The sequence below is a fragment of the Atractosteus spatula genome, chromosome 3, assembly GCF_055471065.1.
Source record: "Atractosteus spatula isolate fAtrSpa1 chromosome 3, fAtrSpa1.hap1, whole genome shotgun sequence".
Classification (NCBI taxonomy): domain Eukaryota; kingdom Metazoa; phylum Chordata; class Actinopteri; order Semionotiformes; family Lepisosteidae; genus Atractosteus; species Atractosteus spatula.
In genome coordinates, this window is record NC_142708.1 from 61,089,666 (window position 1) to 61,104,698 (window position 15,033).

Consider the following 15,033-nt stretch of genomic DNA (forward strand, 5'->3'; position numbering starts at 1 on the left):
TTTATGATCAGACTTTTATAAGGATCTCTGGACAAAAGCACATCTGTTCTGTTCTTTGTGTGTTCTGGACTGTGAGTAACTCTTTGTAGTGCACTTCTCACTGTACTGATTGTATTGTATGTATTGTATTATTATTATTGTATCATTCGTTACACTGTTGCTGTGTTGTCTGTGTTAAGCTGCTGTTGCACTGCAGTTTCCCTCACGGGATCAATAAAGTATCCATCTCAGGCAATTCAGTATCAACCCTTTATTTTGATAGTGCTAAAATGTTTTCATGGCTGCTAATATTGATGACACAGGACTGCTGTTAAAAATAGTCCTTCATATTTTCTTATTTGGTGTTATGACCCCAAGTGTCTAGGGGTAAAGGGGTGTAACATTTAGGATAATTTTTGGATACAGGTGGGTTCTGGTGAGGGACTTAGGAAGCGTGATAACAAGTGATTATTTTAAGGTGAATAAGTGATTGGTACGTAATAAAACACAATAACACACAGGGGTAGGGAACTAGAGTGGTGCCAAAGAAAAGAAAACAACAAACAAAATGGATCTGGCTAAGAAAGTGAGGGAAACTGACCTAACTACAAAAGAAAACCCGTAACACACGGTCTTCGGCGTCTTCAAACGCCCTAGCTAACCTTCAGTGACTACCCAAAACCATATAAGACAAACTGCACTCACCAGTACTAACTAGTGTGACTAATACAAAATCAACTACGTGTGCAAAATGTACCCAACAACCTAAACTAAGCCTTAACACAAAAGTTCACACAAATACACAAGTGAACTAGGAATACAAATAAGGGAAAACAAGAGTAATCAACAGGAACAGGGTACAAAAGAACACAAAGGTTGAACATATAACACATTAGGGCAAGGTAATGGCGAAACAAGGATAAACACACAAACAAACGAAAGTACAAGGAGACGAACAGAAACCATCAAAAGCCGACGCTATACGAAAACACACACATACAAAGCAAAACAACAAACCAACAAAGCCGAAGCAATAACCAAAAGTGAAATGAAGCAAAGCAAAACCAAGTGGGACCAAAGTCAAACAAAAGGCCTCTTCCTTCTGAAAACCTCCATGTTATATACTGAATAAGATTAGTTCTGATTGGTTGAGAAGCTGATTGAAAATGATGTCACAGAAACAATGATATAATGATGGGCCAATGGGGGAGGGAGAACAATAAAAGTCAGGAAGTGTGGAACAGCAACAAAACACACTGGGACATAACATTTGGCATTTTTTAAAAGGTACTAGTCTTTTTCACAAATGGTATATGTAATGTTTAAAGATTTGTCCTTGTGCTTGCCATCTGATAAAATCATTCAACCCTGTGAAGATTTTGAATTCTGCTACTGTATTTCAGTTATTTTTTTTTATTTCGACTTAATCATTCTTCTGCCACGCATAAGAAATTAAGGTAGTTCTTCCATCAAGAGGGACGCTTCACCTGAATGCATCTTGCTTACATTGTATGCTTAAGAACGTGATTAAGTTGACAGTCCAAAGATTTCTTAAAGAGGATAATAATGCTTATCTAAGATTAAACTGGATTAGCCCGTTCTAAAAGTCACAAGCAGGAGTGGTGTTCAAACATGCAAGCCTTTCATGTGTAAAGAATTCAGCTGTTTCTCAGGACTGTATTGCTCTATTTTACTTTTGGGGATTTAGTATATACAGTATGTGCCTATGTTGTGTCAGTGTTGTCATGACAAAATATTTTATCTGATGTACTGTAGATGTTTCACCTGCAAGTACAGAAAACCGATCAGAAATAAAATAGATGGTGCAAATAAAAATTCATTCTGTAGTGCTCCCAGACTAGCTTTGGCCCAATTGCATACTGGTCATGCTCTAGAGAATCAGTTACATGTGAACTGTCACTTTGGACAAAAGTGGATCCCATCTGTTCAACTGGAGAATACATAGTAAAAGTTCTGTCTGATTGGTTTAAAATGTTTGGGTAGAATTCTGTACATCTTTTGCAGGCAGGAGATGGAAAATCAGAATGTATTAGAATGATGAGATATAATATCACACAGCAGATGAGTTATAATCATTATGGTTCTTCAATCAGTGCAGCATCTTCCCTTGAGCACAGAGGCTCGGATCCTCTATGGAACACTTTTCAGTTTTTAATGCTCAAGGCAGCTGCAGCCAGCTGCATACAGCTGTTATTGTATGCCAACACAAAACTTAGTGTAATCTGAATCTTAGAAATTACACAATGGACTAGGTTTTGGAGGGTTTGAAACTATTCTTAGATAGGTCCGTATCTGTGTCTTCACATGCCTTTCACAACATCCTTCATCTGTGTAGGCTTTCAGACAGTAGGCTGGGGTTTAGTGATGTATATGCTACTGTTTGATTTTTATTGGTTAAACTGCAGCATCCTAGAGTACAAGTTTGCACACAGATGGCTAATGTATCAACATGTACATATCAACCTGCAAATATGACAACCCTGTAAATTTATTTAAAAAGACTGCTCCACTTCAGTCATGCTTGAAGCAAAGTGTTTTGGCGCTGAGTAATGTGCACGAGCACCTCATGTCCTCCTGAAGGGAGTGTGTGGCCCTCTGGATGGCAATGATGTGTGCTTCATGACTGCTCTGTGCTTCTCCTCGCAGGGTCATGAGTGGAATAAGAACGATGACCGCCTCCTGAATGCTGTGGAACATGGGGAGGTGGACAAGGTCACCTCCCTGCTGGGCAAGAAGGGAGTCAATGCTGTAAAACTGGACAGCGAGGGAAAGTCAGCGTGAGTATTGTTCTGCTGCTTCTGCTCTGTGGGCATTACATAGGCTTTAAAGCACTATAAGAAAGTCTACAACAAAATACTATAAGACAGGCTATGATCAGTTTTTGGCCTTCCTAGTATATTCAAATCAAGATTCATTGAATATCAGATTCACATTTGTCTTTCAAGGGAAACTGCAACTTAAGTCTTCTTAAGTCATACTGTATCTTCCAATTGGATATTGTACTGAATGATTGGAAAAACTCCACATTAAAATCTAAATTACTGATTTTTTTTCTGCGAATGATTAACAAGCACCACAAAGACTCTTGATGAAAGGGTTAGCCATGCTAACAGTTACTGGACTATTACTATGCAGGATCACAGCTCTGCTGTTAGCAGCTCTTCCATAGCTAGAGATACGACATTTATCCATAACTGAAAAACAAGCAAAGGGGTCAAGGCCAGGGGTTTCAATCTTAGTTCCTGGGAGGCCCTGTGTCTTGTGGTTGTCATCCAGCCCTGGCCTGATGAATCCCAAGGCTCAAGTAAGGAAATCACATTGTAAAAGGATAACCTTTATAAAACCCTGACGTATTGTGAATATGTTGCATGACTGGGTTTTATTGGATGTACTTGCTTATCAGAAATACATGGGGGATTAATCTTGCTGTGCATGAGCATTATATACGGTATAGTGAAAAATGGTTATTTTGGTGCCAGATTTTCAATAACCATTCCAGGCTGTCAAATCTTGAATCGGATGTCCACATGCTTGTTGGACATTTTCCATTTAGAGAAGTCCAGGCCCACGTAAAAGATTTATAGATAAAAATCTGGTTTGAAAAGTTGTTTGAAAAAATGCAGGATTTTATTGGTAATGTATCCTTCCAGCGCCAGTTGCTTTCCGGGGTAGGCTCCTTACTAATCTAAATTGGATAAAACGGTTAGAAAGTGGATGGAAGGATGATTTGAATAATTCTGTCGGTTAGATTAGAGGGGATAAAGGGGAAATACAGTGCTATTTTTACATTTCAGGGTTATAAAGAATCGGCATTGATGAGTGCTTTTCGAACCATAATGAAAGTACAGACAGGGAGAGAGCCTGGGGTCAGAGCGCAGGGTCTGCAATTGTACAGAGCCCCTGGAGCAGTTAGGGTTAAGGGCCTTGCTCAGGAGCCCAACAGTATGATTCCTCTGCCGGCTGCGGGATTTGAACCGGCAACCTTCCAGCCACAGGCGCAGATCCTTAGCCACAGAGCCACCACTCTGCCCTCTTTGAATCTGATAGAAATATTGCTCTTAGTCATAAACATATTTAATGCACGTCTTAAACATAATTATGATAAAAAGGAGAAGTTAAATTGTGAAGATAGATTTTTTTTTCCATTTTTCTATTAGGCACTGAGATTAATTACCCTCTCATACGTTCTTTCATCAGTTGCTTGTAATGGGCAAAAATGGTAGGAATGGCTCCTGGTTCGAGCACAATCTTTGGTTTTGTATCTGAACTGAGAATATATTTCAGATTATAAACTGTCAGGCTTCATAGTCATGTAAAATCCAAAGCAGAGAAAAATTTAATACTCATGATTTATCCCAGATTGACAATATTTGAAAATCATTCTATTTCTGTTGCAATAAAGCTAATGCTTTAGACCAAGGAAATTTTGTGTATAAAATGTATGTATAATTTTATGAAACTGATCCATACAAGGCAACATGATTTTTAGATACTTTATCTACACTGAAGGTTTGAATGAGTGCAATTGAATTGAATTCAATATATTGACTGAGATGACTTTGCCAACAAATACCATTTGCTAACTCTTCATGCGGATCACAATTAAATAATTCTGCAGTGAAATGTCTGCTGCACAACCTGTACTTATCCGCTTATACATTGTGCTGAATCTTGTCTTGTTGACAGGACCAACATCAGTGCTCACGTTTATCTCCCATCACTTGACTAGTTGAATATTTTCCTTAAAATATTTCTTTATTTTTCTTGAAACATTTTTTACTTTCTGCTGATCCAATTCTCTGTTTTGTGTGACCACTATTGTCATGCACAGCCAAATGCTTGACAGTGAGGCATCGTTTAAAATATATACGCAAATTGAGAAAGCCAAAAAAAGTTTAACATTGTTTATAGCCAAAGTTTTCCTTTTTGCTTACAGGGACAAGTGAGCTTGAACTCTTGCTCTCACCTGTGGTGAGACCAGTGGTTTACAACAACATGGCGACCATACAGTACTTTCACAAAGTTCCCGATTTTGTGCTTAGTTAATAATAAATGGTGTAGCTAAAATGTAAAAATGTTGCTATACTATCAATGAATTTATTTTGTTCATGCCAGGTCTGAAAAATTGGAACTGTAATTCCCCTTGAATGTGAATAATCTCGAGAGATTTCTTGCTATTCTGTTATCTATCTGGTGTGGAGGGATCCAAAGTTGTGTTATTTTAATAATATTAATTTATTTTCCAGATATTTGCCGGTAAGAAATGTAAAACTGTATGTATAGTATTTCCATTTTGTACACAGAAGTCAATTTCAAATGTACATAAGCAGATGCTGGCAACTTTCTGCTGCAAAATCAATTAAAACCACAAAAGCATTAAGTTGCTATAGGGCAAGGAAATACCTTCTGAAATTATAACATATTGCACATATGGATAATTTGTCCTTTTCTATAAGCTGCAAGCGAATAAAATGAGAACTATGTATTGTTGACTTGTGTATACAATCTCATAGATCTTCATATTCACAGATTTCTGAGGACAGAATCCAGTGATATATATCATTTAGCCCCTGAGTAGATAGCTATCTTTGAAACTGCTTTACAAATATTGATGAGAAGGTTTTCTCTTAAATGTGATGTCAGCCCCAGTTGTTCTCCTTAGGAAAACTGTACAAACAGGCAGGACGTCTACAGAATGTCACTTTATACAGCACATCATGTTAGGATACACTTGAATCTCCTTAGCTTTGGGAAATATTACACTCCAAAGCTTTTACACTAACCTAAAGAAAGTTACTGTGCATATTAATTTTAATTTTTATTTAAGTTGAATTATTAAGATATTCTATAGTTATTAATGGTAATATTGGCATGACAGCATAAATGTATTTCTTAGGTTAAGTGATTTCCCACATTTTCACCCTTCAGTGTAAAGTTTTATTTTTTTAAAGAGCGTGAAATTGTTACTCAAAGTAGAATGATCATATGAGCAACAAATGTTCTTTGCCCCCTATGTGGTGAAGATTATAGGTTTATTCATCCCCTGGAAGCAATGAAGAGTTCTTTATATGATTCATTCACATGAACTTTAATACAAAAGAAGAGAAAAAATAGTACATCTTGATATCATGGCAAAGTTCCATACAGAAGCTGCTGTATCTTTTCTTCACTCCTGTTCAAACAGGATACAGGATGTAGCTGTGTGAAAAGAAATCAAACCTGCCTGCTAGATCTTTTTTAAGGGATTTGTCTGAACAGAACAGAATGAACTGGCACTGAAGAAAATAAAAAGCATGATTTTGTGATGATTGGTTTGTGACGAATTCCCTTTTCACTGTGCAGCTTATTGATTTTGAGGAGCTCATTATTAAATGAAAACCTTGAAGGCTCTGATTTTTTAGAATATGAAGTGGCCTGCCCAAAGTAAATAAGCAAGGCTCTGAAGGTATTATTTTGATCATAATATTATGAGGACCCTAATGATCACATTTCTAAAGTGTTCCCTGCATTGCTACATTTTACATACTTGTTTGAAAAAAGGAAAAACAGGTAAAACATAAATTTATACTCCTTACATTGGCATCCTTCGATATTTGTGGCACTTAACAAAATTACCGTTTTAAATAAAAAAAAAACAACAGACATTAGCTTAGCACACTGTCATTATTATAAACATGACCAAATAAAGTTGTGGTCTCTCTGAACCTGAAATGTGTATAAGCATTTATTAGTTATGTTCTATTGTAATTGTATATAATCCATAAATCTGATCTTACCTGCTGGACATAAAGCAGAGTGACTTCTTTGCACGCTTAGTATCCCTTAATTCTGATGTAAACAAATGGTCTTGGAGTAAAACAGAGTCTTTGCATTTGTGTTAAAATAGAAATGGCCATTTTTATGATGAAGATCTCCAAGAAATTTGCATTTATAACAAGTGGACAGTAAAACAATGCAATAATGATAAACCTCAAGGACGCTTTACAGTTGAAACATTGCTTTTTCTTTTCATATTCTGCTTTTTGCATGAAATTCACCCCTGCTGGCTCCCTTTGCAGCTTTTACGCTGACACAGCTCCCTGCTCTTACCTCTGCAAAAGATCATATTCCTCTTTGAGAGTGCAGAGCTGAAACACGCTGGGCCTTGTGATTGCATTAATGAGACAATGTCTAAGATGGCCATAGACATGAAACTTTGGCTAGAAGTATAAAAGTTAGTCAGGTTCCACCACTGAATATTGAAAGCAAATTGCAATTACAAACATTATTGCAAGAGTTGCTGATAAATGTACAATGGGACAAATTGGAAAACATACAGCAAATGCACCCGTTTGGAAAAGTGGGGTTACATCTCATTAAAAGGGATTAACAGAACCACATGGCAAAGCTTTTTTGTTCACTTACAATGCCTGTGAATAAAAATATACAGTAAGTTGAAGTGTGGAAAAAATACCTTTTTTTCATAACCATTGTCTCTTGTTAGATACAGGCCAGAAATCCTCTACACTCTTGTGTTATTGCACTTCATGAATCTCAGACCCAGGGTTGGGGTTTAATTATGCCTGCCTGAAGAGTATGTTCCAGCCTAAAATTGTAAATTCGGAGCTGAGTCATTATTCCTTAATTTGGAAAGTGAAACCATGAGTGTAGCTTGTTTGATGTGTTGTGACCTGCTGAATTTCCATTCATTCTGATAAAGTACATACTGTGCAATACAACAGTCACATGTTTTTTTTGGTTATGACAAAGATCCTGTGCTGTATCAGTCTAGTCTTCTAATTGTATTTTTTAATCCACTTGTTTACTTTTCAAACTCTAACTCAAAATTGCAAAATTAAGATACAGATATTGCCAGCATCAGACAATGTTTCTTTGGATCACACTCAACTTTATGCCATATAGAGCAGATGCTAAGAGAAAAATACTGTGTTACCAGGGGAAGCTCACCCTGTATATGCGGCTATCCCTTCTGCTCTAATTTGTGTTTATACCTAGACACCTTTAAAACATCTGTCAATCTGGTCTTTGTTTCTTCTGAATCCCTTGTGATGTGCATAAGGCAGATATAAAAATGTTTTTAATGAGTGTGTCATTTTTAAGAGACTGAGCTGTATATGAGCTTTGTTTTGATTTAATTTTATATAAATCTATTCTATAAAATTTAATTTTATATCCTGGGGGTTGGCATCGTTGTTAGTGAAGCTGCCTCATAGTTCTTAGGTTTTGGGTTCAATTCCAGACTGGTCATGATCTCACTGAGTGCACATGGGTTTTTTGCATGTGCTCCAATATCATCCTACTATTGAAGGACATGCTAGCCAAGTTAGTTGGTATCCCAAAACTGTCCCTGGCAGTGGACTTGTCCTGTGCTTCCCGGATAGGATTTGAATTGCTGGGACCCTCAACAGGAATAGGCAGCTTTCTGATCATGGACGTATATCCTGGGATTTGGGAGGGTCAGTGATATTTATTGATTGTTAATGAACTGAAAAAAATCTGCTTATTATTCTTCCAGCTGAGAAAATGGGGTTTTAGATAACCCCTTAAACATATATTTGGGGGGATTTATTTATTACACTGTTTGTGAAACTTGTTTGTGACTGTCCATGTCTATGGATCTTTTAGCTTTGGAATTGAGAAATTTCTAATCCGTTTTTTCAAAGTATTAAATGTTATTTAATAATATCATTAGTTTCAACATGTATTGTACTTTTCATTTAATTGATTTGATTTGAATGAATGCTGAGGATATTGAGGTAAATGTAGCCCTTTGTTTTTTAGCCTGCACTGGGCAGCAGCTAAGGGGCAGGTGGAGTGTCTGGGGGTGATTCTTGCACATGGAGCTGATGCCTCGGTCCCGGACGCTTCAGGTGTGTCTCAGCTCTTCCTGACCGTTCGTTGTCTGTTACCTGAAGCATTACATGCATCTATTACTTCTAGCAGGGGCTGTATTTTTCCCACGTCAAACATTTTTAAAAATATTTTTAATATACACTGGAATACCTCTGTGTGTTTTCTTCTTTCTAAATGTTTAGATTTTTGTAATATAATGCTAAGACGATAGCCGTGCTGTGGCTACTGACAGTGTTGCCTAGCATGGAAACGTAGAGTGAAGAAACTCGCTGTTAATACAAGTTTCACTTCATCAAGTAAAGGCATGTTTAGAGTGTCTGTAAAGATAATATCTAAATGTATACTTGATAGCATTATACTGTAATCATAAATGTGGTATTTGTGATTCTGGTTTGGGCTTTATAAATAACTTGTAATTTTTTTCATTTTTTTAGGTTCAAGTCCTTTACACCTTGCAGCCAAAAACAACAACCAGGAATGTGCCCTAAAACTGATTCAGGTAATCAGTCCTCTGTTAACTGCCTGGAGCTGGAAGGTAGAGCCAGGAAATGTTTTGTCAAACCACATATATAAGAGGTTTTGTGGGATCTGAAGTAATTGCAAATTAAACCTTAAGCATGTCACTGTTCCGTCGTATTATCTTTGTTCTCCGTTTGATATTTCGAGGTACTTTATTATGCACAGAGTGAGGGAAGCGGTTCTGCTTGAAGTTGTCATTTTGCATCATTCTCTACCATTTGCATGTTATTTTGCAGTCACAGTCAAAGGTTAGCAAATCTTTTTGCATTTGCATAATGTGATGTAGCTTGTCCATGCATGTATGATTGTGTCTCCATCATAATAATTTCATATTAAGTAAAAAAGAAAACATCTTCCACAAATTTAGTTTTATATTACCATTTTGTATTACAACCGGATTTGCTTAGCATAATCTGGTATCTTCTCATGAACCTAAGACTGATCCCAGTTCAGCTGGGTGTCTGCACAGTCCTGGCTCTTTTTAGTCTTCAACAAAAAAGACTATGAAGAAACCCGATTCAGGTATCCAAAAGAGAAGGCAAGCGTGCCTTTACTCAAAGAATTGGGGAGGATTGAGTGAGCGATTTTACCATGTTGTCAAAGCTGATACCTTGGCTTCTTTCAAAAACCAAATGGATGAGATCCATGGATCAATTAGCTTCTAACTAACGAATGGGCTCCCCTCATTTGTAACCTTCCATATGCTCTTAAAAGAATGACCAGATTCATTCTCAGGCTTAAACAAATGTCATCCCAATGGATGAGATCCCTGAATCGATAAGTTACTTAAAACCCAATGAGCTAGATGAGCCAAATGGCATAATGCCATTTGATGAAACCCTTATGTTCTGTAAATATAACTCACTTGTCTAGTAGAGGCTTTCCATGTTTTTGCAGTTTTGAAAACTCCCCTTCAGCCAGGTGCTTAGTAATTACAACAGCTGACTTCTCTTTCTTGAGTGACTGCTGAAACCCTTTTGATGTTAGTGATCAGTTTGATCGAGTTAATTTTGTGCACATTCAAAAGTGTAGATAAGAGTGTAAACATACAGCAAAAACAACTGCTGATTTAATTTGAGATTGAGATGGCTTTCCTCATCATGTAGAAACTCAAACTTTATGATGGATCATTTTCAAAAGCAAGCTCGAATCCAATATTAAAAGAAAAAGACAGGTCAGTTTTTCTTAAGGCAGTTTTCTCATTTCTTTAAACAGAGCAAATGTGTGATAGAGGCTCTTGACAGTACCGGGAAGACAGCTCTTCATCATGCAGGTAATTTCAAGTAACGCTAATCTTTGTACATCTTTCATTGTTGTTGAGAGGGAGTGTCTGGCATTCATGCATATTTAATTTCACTTTATATTTTGTGGTTTTTACAAATTGAGTATAGTTTGACCCAGTCTACTCCTATTAATTTAGTTCACCTTTGTTGTCTACACATCCATCCATTATAAGAAAGATGTTCCTTGAAAGGTTCACAGCAGCCCAGAGCCTTTTCTGGAAGCACAGGGTGTAAGGAGATAGTCCCTCCAGCATCAGCTGCCTGTCAGAGGTAGGATACATAAGGTAGACACACAAGAACAGCATTTTAGTTGAAGGTAGGAGGAAACCTAGGTAAAACTGATTAGAACACAGGGCGAGCATGAACGAACACATCAGTGAATGTGATGGATTGACTATTACATTGCTTTATTTGCTCAGGCTTTTGAAAAATCTCAAGAACTTGTGCCACGACCTTTTGGACAGACACATGGTTTGTTCTGCCAAGAAGCTCAGGCTTGGCTCAAAATGGACATCTCAGTATGACTCTTCTAGAGCATATTTCCAGATTGGTAAAGAAATGGTTAAAACTACACAAAACATTCTCTGCTGGCGATTGGTATCTCCAGGCCTTCGTCATCAAATTCAAGAAGGCATATCACAAATGGAAGCCAAAGGGTCTGAATTTTAACCCAGCAGTTTTCTTAGGAATGAGCAGTGGAACATGAACCAGGGAGTACAAGCAGAAACTGCATGGAAGTGTATTTAAAACCCTCAACAGGAAACACTTCTAGGGTTGTGAGAGTATAGAACAAGCTGCCCAGCCACATTGAAGCTGATACCCTGGTTTCTTTGTGTTTGAGAGTGGTGGATCAAACTATCGGACACTATTGGCCGAATGATCTCATTTCATTTGTTACGTAGTTATGTTCTTACGCTGACTAGTGGAATGGGCAGACATTGTGCCAGAACCTCATAGCACTCTCTAGGAGTGTGTTTTTTTATTTTAATTTTTAATTATGATTATGATATGACTTTGCTCTGTTAACATTGTGGTATAATATTTATAATTTGCAGTAGAACACTGAATCTGATCAGTAAATCTTTCAGTTATATGACTTTATTTGCTTCTTTTTCACAAGGTGGTCATTATTTTAGATATTATAGAGATATTATATGAACCTGAACTCTTAATGAATATATAGAATGAATATCCTAAATAAAGACTTCCCACACATAAAAAGGGATTTGAACTCATAAATTATTAGACTGTGATATTTAACAAATCACCAGATATTCTTGTGTGCAAAAGTAAATGAGTAAATTTCAGTCAGTAACTTGTGGCACCTCCTTTAGTAGCAATAACTTCACACAGTCGCCCCCTATAACCAATTATCAGTCTCTGACATCTTGCTGGAGGGATTTGTTTTCCCCACTCCTCTTTACAAAACTCCGCCAGCTCTGTGAAGTTTGAAGGATCTCTTGCATGAACAGCCCTCTTCAGGTCCTGCCACAGCATTTCAATAGGATTCAGGTCAGGGCTTTGGCTTGGCCATTCCAGGACACGGAACCTCTTCTTCCTAAGCCATTCCTCAGTGGACATACTTGAATGTTTAGGATCTTTGTCTGATTGAAACATCCACTTTGTGCCCAGCTTGAGTTTTCGAACTGAAAGCCAGACATTCTTCTCAAGAATTCCTTGATATTTCTCAGAATTCATGATTCCCTCAATGATGTCAAATTGCCCAGAGCCAGAGTAAGAAAAACAGTCCCATACAAGGACACTCCCAACACCATGCTTGACAATAGGGATAAGGTTTTGTTGGTGGTAGGCTGTGTTGGCTCTTCGCCAAACATGGACCCTCTTGTTGTGCTCATATAGTTCAATTATGGACTCATCTGTCCAGAGAACAGACTTCCAGACCTCTTCAGGCTTGTCACTTATTTTTATACCTCCGCGATTTCTGTATACTGTGTGTATTATTTTTCTGCATGGACATTTTCTTTCAAAACACTCAAATTGGTGAATAATTATACTTTATTTAAATTATGATTTAAATATGCATTGTGTGGTTAAAAAAAAACAAAAAATCTCAAATTATGCAATGGGTTCACAAACGTTCAAGCATGATTGTATCTAAATGTCAAAATCCAGACTCTCTAACTGCGACGATAGATTAGGATGTCAGGGTGGCTGTACTTACTCCCGAGTGCCAAGAAGCCTAGTGAATCCCAAATAAACCAGTTTTGTCTTATTAGAAGGATCAAAGTTCCAGCCAGCTGGAGCAAAGCCTTAGTACTGAACTCCTAAAAGACATAATTATAGGAAAAAAATACACAAAATTTAAATGAAATGTTACAGTCAAATAATTTTTATTTTGATTACATGTTGCTGTTTTTTACTGAATAAGCACATTATTCCTTTTAATTTTAGATGGGGCTTGTGATGGTTTGAAATTTTGTAACTTATGATTTCGAAAATAGTTTATGGAAGAAAAATAGTGGAAAGGCTGTCCACTAGAACTAGAAGACAGATGTTTTACTTCTCTAGATGTGACATTGTTGCTTTAAGGAGAATATTTTTTTGGGACAGAGCAAAAAAAAAAACTTCCAAACAGTATATTAAAAAGCAAACACAGAAAATATGAAGTTATGTAAAAAAGAAATTGACTCATTCAAGGCAGGAATTTGCTGATTCTTGAAAAGAGTGTGAATACATTGAATGATTCTTTAGTTACAGTAGGTTAGTTACATGGGAGGCTTTTGACCATAACAGTAGTTTTAAGACTTGGTGTGCCCTAATGCATCTTACTTCCCTTTCTACATGTCCTTGTTTTCTTTAGGATTTCCTATCTTTGGTCACATCATTATCACCTGGAAAGCAAAAGTTCCCCATCATTCCCATTTCAGATTTTGCAGACAACCGAAGCACCACAAAAGCTTTTGACCAGGACAAAAGAGAATTCTTTGCAAGTTATTGCAAAGGAGAGTGTGATCTAGATTATCTTACCTATTCAAATAAAGGACCTGCTTGAGTGAAGTTTTGTATAGTTTAGGTGGCATTAATCTGAACGTTCATTTTGATTCCTTTGAAAATGCAAGCCGAGTGCTTTTCTCTTCTGGTAACTTCATCACGTCATCATTAGTTTGCAGGTCAGTCAAGTCTTGTAAAAAATTGAGTTTGGGCTCCAAAGGAAGGAAATTATTGGCATCTGTGGATTTAAAGGGGATGAGTAGATGCTTCACATCTGGCCAGAGACAGAACTGTTGATGATGCACCTTAGTGTCAAAATGGAAACATTGGTCAAGTAAGGTATTGCAAAATTGGGGTGAGCAACAACAAGCAAGTTTTAGTTCCACAATAGTGTGACTCAGAGCTCTCCAGGTGTTTATGACAAAATTGCTCTCCAATCCTATCTAGCGAAAAACTAATTGTCCTTCCTTAATGACCCCCCCTCCTCCCCTATACACATCAAAGGACTTTATGAAGTTCAGGAAGATGCATTGTGACTTCCAGGTTCCACGCTTCTTTTATCTGGCAGTTTGCACGATGTGTGAAAGAAAACGCACTTTTGGAGTAAAGCGATTTTAAATTCTGAGCTATAATGAGTGGCACATTCCAAAGACAGAATCTCAGTTCCCTGTTATGGTGTTTTCCCAACAGTAAGCCTGGAGGGCATCGGTAATGTACTGTTTACTCTGAAAAAAGGTTTTCAATGTCTTCTGCTGTAGGGGTATTAAATAAAATTAAACAAAATTTACACTGTTCCTTGATGTATGCAAGTGTCTTTTCTGTTGTTGTTGTTCTTCTAAATGTATATCTCCCTGTGTAAGTTATGAATGGGAAAAAAAGAAAATAAGTGGATATCTAAGATCGCTTTATTAGCCATATACAATTTCAGATTTTAGGAATTTGTCTTTTTTTTGCATACCCCAACTTGCTCTCCATGAGACACACAGATGGAGAGAAGCTTGCGGTCAGAGTACAGGGTCAGCCATTTATGTGGCGCCCCTGGAGCAGTTGGGGTTAAGGGCCTTGCTCAGGGGCCCAACGGAGTAGGATTCCTCTGCCTGCCGCGGGATACAAACCGGCAACCTTCCAGCCACAGGCGCAGATCCTTAGCCACAGAGCCACCCCACCGCCCTGTATATATCTGTATAACGTTGTAATGTTTTACCTTGAGATCTTTGTTTTTAAGGAAATTAATACTAGTTGCACACCTTGTGTATCTTGCAGATGTACTAGAAAATCCAACGGTCTTTGCAAAAAGTACTTGCCTTGTAAAATGTATTTTAGTTACCTTAGACAAGCATGTTGTTTTCCCTTTATCCAAAATAATTACTACCTTTAGGGCTGTGGACCAAAAGACACATAGGAATAGGAGAACGTCTGTAACTCT

General features: G+C 37.4%; 1 protein-coding gene across 2 annotated transcripts in view; it reads left to right on the plus strand.

Moving 5' to 3' along the window:
* The window catches only part of rai14 (retinoic acid induced 14), a 67,116-nt gene that overhangs the window by 30,340 nt on the left and 21,743 nt on the right, over positions 1-15,033 (plus strand). For both annotated transcript variants that reach the window (XM_088912136.1, XM_088912137.1), the window contains exons 3-6: positions 2,647-2,777; positions 8,782-8,870; positions 9,288-9,352; positions 10,588-10,645. In XM_088912136.1, coding sequence (XP_088768262.1) covers positions 2,647-2,777; positions 8,782-8,870; positions 9,288-9,352; positions 10,588-10,645 — 343 coding nt within the window. The remainder of the gene's footprint in view (positions 1-2,646; positions 2,778-8,781; positions 8,871-9,287; positions 9,353-10,587; positions 10,646-15,033) is intronic.